This window comes from Pangasianodon hypophthalmus, chromosome 1, assembly GCF_027358585.1.
Source record: "Pangasianodon hypophthalmus isolate fPanHyp1 chromosome 1, fPanHyp1.pri, whole genome shotgun sequence".
Lineage (NCBI taxonomy): Eukaryota > Metazoa > Chordata > Actinopteri > Siluriformes > Pangasiidae > Pangasianodon > Pangasianodon hypophthalmus.
This window is the reverse complement of record NC_069710.1, coordinates 23,626,821-23,636,115: the sequence shown is the minus strand read 5'-3', so window position 1 is coordinate 23,636,115 and position 9,295 is coordinate 23,626,821. Positions and strand designations below refer to the sequence as shown.

General features: G+C 39.6%; 1 protein-coding gene across 2 annotated transcripts; it reads right to left on the bottom strand.

Moving 5' to 3' along the window:
• Window positions 1-3,383: 3,383 nt before the first annotated feature.
• LOC113542333 (cytochrome c oxidase subunit 6B1) lies at window positions 3,384-7,810 on the bottom strand. Of its 2 annotated transcripts, none has more exons than XM_026939774.3 (4): window positions 7,686-7,810; window positions 6,926-7,062; window positions 5,985-6,085; window positions 3,384-3,640 (listed from the first exon to the last, which is right to left on the bottom strand). In XM_026939774.3, the coding sequence occupies exons 2-4, from the start codon at window positions 7,029-7,031 to the stop codon at window positions 3,587-3,589; spliced, it is 261 nt and encodes an 86-aa protein (XP_026795575.1). In that variant the 5' UTR covers window positions 7,032-7,062; window positions 7,686-7,810; the 3' UTR covers window positions 3,384-3,586. The 2 variants fall into 2 exon arrangements, with proteins under 2 accessions (XP_026795575.1, XP_026795576.1); XM_026939775.3 differs by lacking the exon at window positions 7,686-7,810 and adding an exon at window positions 7,328-7,352.
• Window positions 7,811-9,295: the final 1,485 nt, after the last annotated feature.

Below are 9,295 nucleotides of genomic sequence, written 5' to 3'. Positions count from 1 at the left end.
TAATGGTGGAAAGACATGTTGCAATAATTGTGGCATCATTATTGCAAAAATTAGTGTTACACACAATACCAAGAAGTTTGGAAACTTTCTTCCTTGCAACAGTTTTTTGAGCAATCATTCTTTTGAGACAGCATTTTTGTCACATCTGACCGCTTGTACTAGGATCTACACTATACGGCCAAAAGTATGTGGACACCTGACCATCCCACACATATGTGATTGTTGGTATGGTTGGAAGTGCTGTAGCATTACAATTTCCCTTCACTGGAGCTAAGGGGCTCAAACCTGTTCCAGCATGACAATGTCCCTGTGCACGAAGCGAGCTCCATGAAGACGTGGTTTGCTACAGCTGGTGTGGAAGAACTTGAGTGACTTGCACAGAGCCACTGACCTCAACCCCACTGAACACCTTTGGGATGAACTGGAACATCGACTGCACCCCAGGCCTCCTCAACATCAGTGCCTGACCTCACTAATGCTCTTGTGACTGAATGAGCAAATCCCCACAGCCACGCTCCAAAATCTAGTGGAAAGCCTTCCCAGAAGAGTGGAGGTTAATGTAACAGCAAAAGGGGACTAAATATGGAATGGGACGTTCAAAACTCACATATGGGTGTGATGGTCAGATTCCCACAAAGTTTTGACCATATAGTGTATAATTGACACTGCACGCACACACACACGCACACACACACACACCCATCAGCCCCAGCCCATCACATCACCATGTCACATGTCCCACTGATCATTCACACCTGTTCTGTGTTACCCCTAATAAATACCCCTATATAAGTTCTAGTTTTTCAGCACCTAACTGTCAAGCTAATGTTGTGTTCATGGTTTGTCGTGTGTGCCACATCCGCTCTCATTGTTTACATGTTTTTGCCTTGTGTCCATTGTTAAGTTCATGGTTCTTGTTTTCACAGTTTTGGTTGTTTGTTTTGCATTTTATTCAACAAAAATCTGCACTTGCATCCACCGACTTCTACAATCCATGGCACACTTGGGCAAAGCAATCTCTTACATTCACCAGTTTTCATTATTTAACACACCTAATTCTGTTACTCAAGGCTTATAAAGTATCTGAATATGAGAATCAGGATGTTATGAAAGCTTAAGGAGGAGATTCTTTAATGAATTTAATCAAGAACAAATTAAGAACCAGCTTTACACTATTGCTCAAGATAGTTATTCTTTTGTCAGCAAACACATTAATACTTATCTCCTGAAAAAAACACAATTTTGTAAAAAAAAAATTAGATTAGGAGTGTTTTGTCTTATTCGTTCATTCTAATCATACATCATAAAACATCAAAATTGTAAATTAAAAACAAAATAGTCAATTAGATATGACAGAAACTTAAAGTCATTAAACTGTCCTTACGGCAAAGAGATGATGCAACTTCCATTTAAACGAAACACCGATTAAATTTGGAAAAGCATAGTAAGCACTAGGTCAGTTTCATTGCTCTTTTCTTCCCGTATTTTTAATTCTCTTTAAATTACAGTAAAGGCCAAAAGTTTGCTAACTTGAAGATATTCAAACTCAATTTTAATAACTCCATTTCATATTACCATACATTTAGCACGATAAGTCAGTCAGGGTACTACTCTTATTTCCATAAGAGTCCATTTCAAAATATTAGTTAAAAGACAGATTTATTTTAGCTTTTATATACTATATCAGATTTGCTGTGGGTCAAAAGTTTACATACACTTTGCTAATATTTGGTGCAATTGCCTTTCAATTTCTTAACTTAAGGTATTGCTTTAGTATTTCTAGAAAATCCTCCTTCCTCATGATGCCATCTATCTTCTGCAGTGGACCAGCTCCCTTTACCCCATGATGCTGCCACCTCCATGTTTCACAGTGTTTCAAAACCTCACCCTTTTTCCTCCATACATAGGGCTGATCATTTCGTCTAAACAGTTCAATTTGGTTTAATCTGAACAGACAGGCTGGCTGACAGTCTGTTTTTTATGCGTGTCTTGGAGTAGGAACTTCTTCCTTGTATGCCTTTCAGGCCATGGTAATGTAGAACTTTCTTAATGGTGGATGTACATATTTGGTACCTGATGCCTCCTTCACTAGCTCCATTGTTATTGTCTTGGGGTTCAGCTGAACCTTTTGGACCAAAGTTCATTCATCCCTGGGAGTTAAGTTTTGCCTCTTTCCTGAACAATGCAGTGTCTGTGGGTCCCATGATTTTTATATTTGCATACAATTGTTAGTACAGATGCTCGTGGTACCTTCAATTGTTTGGAAATTGCTCCTAAGCAGGCATTGTCTTGTGGAGGTCCACAATTTTTTTTCTGAGATCTTGGCTGTTTGGATTTTTCTCATAGTATCAAGGGTAAAAAGGCACTGGCTCTAAAGGGAGACCCTATTACAGCCTCAGGTGCACTCCCAACCCCCAACTGGCCAATCAGAAGCTTCTACATTCATTACATGAATTTCTGGAATCTTCCAGACTGTTTAAAGAGACAGTCAACTTGGTGTATGTAAACTTTTCACCTCAACTGTTTACAACATATTTATGATTTAAATTGATATATTGAGGAGGTCAGACACAACATATTTTTTCTAACATTATATTGCATATTATTGCTCAGAGAAACCTCTCCTTTTCAAAGAATGTCTGGTTTACAAATGAGTTTACACATACACAATTACTTGCTACTATCCACAGCACTCATTAATTACCAACACACAATGGGCCTCATTTATCAACCTTTGAGTAAAGCTGTGTCTGTAAGTTGCTTTTGTAAATTTTTCTGCTGGATTTACAAATATTTCGGAAAAGATGATTTTCTTCATACTCATGTGCATATGCTGATATGCATATGCAAAGCGCATTCCCAGCACAGCTCCTTCAACATTTAGTGACGCCCACAAAACTCTATAAAAAGTTCAAGTGCATAGACAGCTGTGAGCACAAAATGCACAACTAGGGTAAAGACCAAAAAAAAGTTGTTGTTTTTGGACCATCCTCCATTTATATGGTAGCATTTCATTTGCCATAATTGAATTAGTTTTATTTGTCTTAATTTATGGGTTTGTGTTGGCTTGCTTCCTTTATTTTTTTAGATACTTTATTTAATGCCAATAATACAAAACAGCTGGCTTTAACAAATTTCTCAATTGTATATTTTTAGGCCCTGACCTAGTGAACTAGCATGAGGATGTGTGTTTGATGGACTATTTTTCCAGATTTATGGGATTTTCATGAATACTAAATTTCTTGTGCAAATGCGCATATAAACTATTTATGAATAAATCTGTATCCGACTTGATAAATGAGGTCCACTGTATTTACTGTTATTCAGAATAAACGCTAGCATTGCTGAACTGAATGTTTAAACAAATACCAAAAGAAATAAAGTAATTAACATTGTGCGTCTTTATTATGTAACCAGAATGAATAAGACAAAGTGACAAAACTGATCAGTGTGAACCATTTAAAGGTGTGGGTCAAAGGTCACAAGATGTCATGACTTGGTCACTTCTCATGCACTCAAGCTAAACAAAGTTAACATGTTTAATAAATGAGGTAATCTAAAAAAAAAAAAGGCGACCACAGGCTGTTCAGATCTTTCCAGGGAAGCTTCCATCCTGAACCTGTCCATCCCACTTCTCAACCTGCAGAAAGGGGAAAAAATTAAATGGTAAAAACTGCATGGATTATTTGCAGTTACATGTTTGGTAGCACTGATGAGTACCATATTTCATAATTACAGCTCAACTATCAGCTTCAAGTCCACAACAGCCTTACTAAAGTGGAATCAGCTTTAGTCTTGAATCCACTCTGATTTTACTACTCTCTTCCTAACCAGCAAGCTTTCTGTACTAAGGTTCACGTGAACATCTACTGACTATGGTGAGCCCTCTAGTGGCTACTGTAAGGTTGTAATAGACCTGAATATATTCAAGACATAAACAAATAACAGACTTAAACAGTTGTTCAGCTGCAAAATTAAACCACTGTGCCAGCATTAAACAAAGTGATTAGCTCTTGCAGAAAGAACATCACAATTACAAACTCCAAATATATATATAATTTACATATAAATATAAAGTCTGATTTAACCATCATTCTTTTCATGAATGGATTTTCACGAATACCAAACTTCTTGCGTAAACACACTCATATGAATGTTTTAAGAATAAATCCACTCGTATCCAACTTCATAAATGAGGCCCAAGGTGTAGAAAATGCATGTGTACACAGTTCTCCTTGCTCTTGTACCAATCAGCGCTTTACTGCATTCTGGACAATGCTACCTAATATCCCTTTTTATGATTATATAATATATAATTATATTTTTATAATACAGTGACAATGCACACAAAGCAGGAGCGCAGATGTGATGGCTGGAAAATCTCACACTTTTACTGGTCCAGCTGAAGAATTGACAGAAGCTACAACTGCCATGTGCCTGCTGCTTCTCTCTTAGCTGTGTCATGCTGTGTCCATCACCAAGTACAAGATTTACTGCTTAACTGTTATTGCAGAGGGTCCATGTTGTACATTTTGTATTTACACTCACTGAGCATTTTATTAGGTGTACAGGTGTTCCTACTCATTCATGCAATTATCTAATCACCAAATCATGTGGCAGCAGTGCAATGCATAAAGTCATGCACATACGGGCCAGCAGCTTCAGGTAATGTTCACATCGACCATCAGAATGGGGAAAAGAGTTTGACCATGGCATGATTGTTGGTGCCAGACGGGCTGGTTAGAGTTTTTCTAAAACTGCTGATCTCCTGGGATTTTCCCGCGTAGCAGTTTACTCAGAATGGTGCAATAAAGAAAAAACATCCAGTGAGCGGCAGTTCTGAGGATGGAAATGCCTTGTTGACAGAACAGCTACTCATAAACACTGTGTACAATTGTGGTGAGCAGAACAGCATCTCAGAATGCACAACACATTGAACTTTGAGGTGGATGGGCTACAACAGCAGAAGACCACGTTGGGTTACACTTCTGTCAGCCAAGAACAGAAAGCTGAGGCTGCAGTGGGCACAGGATCACCAAGTCTGGACAGCTGAAGACTGGAAAAATGTAGCCTGGTCTGATGAATCTGGATTTCTGCTGAGGCACACAGATGGTAGAGTCAGAATTTGGCACCAACGGCATGAATCCAGGACCCAATCAACGGTCCAGGCTGATGGAGGTGGTGTAATGGTGGTTTCGTGGCACACTTTGAGCCCGTTAGTACCAATCAATGAATGCATGAATGCCAGAGCCTATTTGAGTATTGTTGCTGACTAACTGCATCCGTTCATGGCCACAATTTACCCATCTTCTAATGGCTACTTCCAGCATGATAATGCACCATGTCACAAAGCAAAAGTCATCTCAAACTGGTTTCAGGAACATGACAATGAGTTCAGTGTTCTTCAGTGGTCTTCCCAGTCACAGGAACTGAATCCAGTAGAACACCTTTGGGATGTGGTAGAACGGGAGATTCACAGCACGAAAGTGCACCTGAAAAATCTGTAGGAATTGTTTCATGCAATCATTTCAACATGGACCAGAATCTCAGAATGTCTCCAACATCTGATGGAATCCATGCCATGAAGAATTGAGACTGTTTTGAGGGCAAAAGGGAAGCCCTACCCAGTATTAGTATAGTGTTCCTAATAAAGTACTCATTGGGTGTATTTCATGTTGTCTACTTATGTCTGATCTGCCTATACTGTATATGGGTCATTTATTGTTATTCTTCATGCCACCATCAACTGTAGGAACAATTTGTACTTCAGTTGAGGAACTTTTAAAGTCTGTACTGCTTCCAGCCGATCAAATAAATCCAATAAACACCAATAATCCAATAAAGGCAACGGTCAGTGACAAAACAGGTCAATGATCAGGAAAGAGGGAGAAAAAGAACTTTACTTTGCATGGGGAAAATGACTACTCATATTCCTGCTGCTGACTTTAATATTTTTGCACTGGGTCAGATCATAAGACTCTTACCCAGCTGATAGGGCACAGGCTCTTGTAGACCCTCTGATACCATTCGCAGGGAGTAATGTCCTGTCCTTTTGCTGACAGTGCCTTATTACACCTGTGAAAATCTGTAAAGAGAGAAACAAGTGCACCAAAGGTTTAAAAAAAGAGGAAGCTAGTATCATAACAAGCCTCTGGTTGACTAAAGAGCCAACATGATTCATCTAAACTATCCAAAGATTATCCTAAACACTGAATTGCAACATTACAAATAAGCAGGAGGATAAAAACTCATGGTCAGTTCAAATCTAAATTCACCATGTTTGAACTAGTACAACAATTCTGGACAATAAATTGCAAGCTTCAAAAACGTGTCTTGTAATGATTAGCAGAAAAAGATGTAATAACTGAAATTTCTTTAGTTATTTATGAATCAACTCTGATTTACAATCATCAGATAAAGGTGAGACTAAAGAGACCTTGAATTAATTCTATACTATTAGGGACACACTGATCTGATATTGGCCTCATGTACTCGATCTGTACTGTACAGGAAGACACCTGGATTCGACAATCCAACCACTGGTGTATTTTATGGCATTAAACACGAGAGATGTTGACGGACAACAGACGTCATGCCTGTGGACATTAGACACAAACTGACTTGGGTCTAAACACCTGTGAGGTTTCACATTACGTAGCAACAGAAGCCTGCAGAGTCGGGGAGGAGGTCAATATCTTCTCAGGAATAAAAAGGAGATCAGTGCTTCTCTAAAGCTGAGGTGAATAAGACCTCATAGAACTTCTAAACCGGGGGAGGTGTAGACATCACATCTGGTATTACAATCAATCATAATTAAACAAACCTATATTTGGGGAGGTCGAGCCTCAGAAATATCCAAGTTTCAGGTATGTCTGACGTGTTAACTCTGGAGTCATATGATTACTTTAACACATCCCAAACTCACCAAGGTAGTTCTGGAAGCAGTTTCGTGTCTGGTTAGTGTTGGGAAATCGGGCATCAAACGGAGCAGTTCTGTAACTCTTAATCTTGTCTTCAATTACCTCAGCCATCTTTGATCAAAACTCAGTGGCAGGTCCACAACTGTAAACAAGTATATAGTCAAGTCCACACACACAGATTTAGTTATAACCAATAATCCCAGGGTTTATTCATTTACTTAATTTTATAATTTCAGGTATAAAGTACAATTAATAACGTTTAAACAAAAAGCTAGAAGTATATTTTCGTTAATAAATAAATAAATACATAACTAAATAAAGCCAGCCATTTGGCGTACAGTGTAATACAGAGATCTCCTGTTTGAACTGATGCTACAGTTCTGTAGCAGTTTGACTTTAGCACTAACCGGTCACGATTAGAGGTCGTCTGCCGTCGCTGACAAACTACTGAACAATCCTGGGCAGTAAATAAACGAGATTTAGTTGTTTTAAAACAAAATTCTGCCACAATTTCGGCAACTATTACTGTGTAAATAGTCGTGTTTATCTGTACTAGTCTTATAAACGTCCTACCTCAGTTAGCCAGCTAGTTATTAGCTAGCGCCTGTGCTGCTATAAGTCAGCAGCCTATTATATTATTTAAAGAATAAGCATTATATAGCTAACTGACTCGAATATCCGCCAAATATCGTGAACTACAGAGAAAATAAATATTAGGATTGACTTCACCATAGTATAAACATTAGAAAGGATTTTAAGGCCTACCTGGCACGTCCTTAAAGCAGGATCCCCTTGAAAGAATGGAGGAACGCACTGAATTATGGGATCGCTGAGGGGAAGTAGGGGCGGGGCTTCAACTCTGAGGCCGAAGCTGCATACTACCATACTAAATAGTGTGCTAGACTAGTGAAATTACTGGCGGCAGAGCTACTGTTTTGACATACTATTTAGTACGGTAGCATGCGATTTTAGTAACATGTTTAGTTACATGTTAGCAACATGTTAGTTCGGGGAATTTTAGGATGTTAGAAATTACATTACCAACTATATGAAAGCACAATGTTATTAAGCCAATAAACATAAATAAAGTGTGACAGAAGAGAAAAGATTTTGGCTATAAAAGTTGATGTTTTGTCTGACTGGTTTATGGCAGGATAGTACACATCTGAGCATCTGCCAGAATTAATTCACTCCTCTATAATGAAATGAAGTTCTTTTTCACCCCTTCTAACTGGGAGTAAGAATCATCTGGATACCTTCTTGTGCACATGTGCATGCATGATGAGACCTTGAACAAAGTACCTTATGTAAATATTGTAATCCTGTGGTCATACGGTCATCGTTCCCTTTCTTCTTGTATGTTGGACCCATATCAGACCTCATGTGCACCTTGGAGCTACAGTATCTACAGAACAGCTTGTGATTACACTCGGTGCTGCCCGTCCTCCAAAGCTGGCGGTAGAACACCTATCAGAACACGTAACCGGAAGGACCTGGGTTGTGTCTATATCACTCCCAGATTCTTCTCACTGGAAACACCACTACATATCCTGGTCCATTCGGAAAACGTTGTGATGGTCAGATACAGTCGTCGGGTGGCACAAGCATGGATAGCGCTCTTTGCCTTCCATGAAAGCTCCTCAGGTGGGCCCAGCCATGGTTAGCCTCACTGAGAGCAACTCACTTGCTAGGAGGGCATAATGGTGCAGTGCATACTCCTGGGAAAGTTGCGTCTGCATCCAGAAGTGGGAAAATTTTGACAGGGCACAGACGGACCTCTTCACCAATGCCAGATCAACTCAATGTCAAACTGTCATTCCCTCTGGATGAGCTGGAGAGCCCACTATGTCAGAACATGCTGGCCCATAACTGGCCTCACTGTGTACTGTACCCATTTCCATCTCAACACTGCACAGAATTCAGTGATCAAAGTCCTGACTGTGGCCTGCGAGACCTTCGTATCCACTGCTGCAGTCACTAGTGGAAAGAACACATTGATAGCTCAAGAGATTCTGTTGTCACACATAGACAGAAAAATTTGGTGCCATCAGCCAGGTTAACTGCACATTTGGTGGAAACTGTTCCACAAATGGTGTGCAATCCATTATCTGGATTCAGTGCACTGCTGAGTTCCCTGCCTACATTGTACACATATGTCGTTACCATTGCAGAATGCCATAGCACCCAAGATGGTGTCTCCCTGAAGGCTCATAATAGTCCCTGTAGTTTACTGGTCCAAATAAAGCTTTTTTCATGCAGTGCAGCCTTTCTGAAGGGAACAAGTTGCGTTTGTCTGCCACACTTCCCTAAGACCTTGACATGGGATCTCTCCCTCATACTGTAGTCCCTTCAATACCATGCAGGATCAAATGGAG

Bases quoted from the DNA above. Each gene is read 5' to 3' on its own strand.
- LOC113542333 (XM_026939774.3), bottom strand. From the start codon at position 7,031: ATGGCTGAGGTAATTGAAGACAAGATTAAGAGTTACAGAACTGCTCCG. The intron at 6,086-6,925 runs GTGAGTTTGGGA...CTCTCTTTACAG, and splicing joins CTGCTTCCAGAACTACCTTG to ATTTTCACAGGTGTAATAAG. The intron at 3,641-5,984 runs GTAAGAGTCTTA...CCCTTTCTGCAG, and splicing joins GCCTGTGCCCTATCAGCTGG to GTTGAGAAGTGGGATGGACA.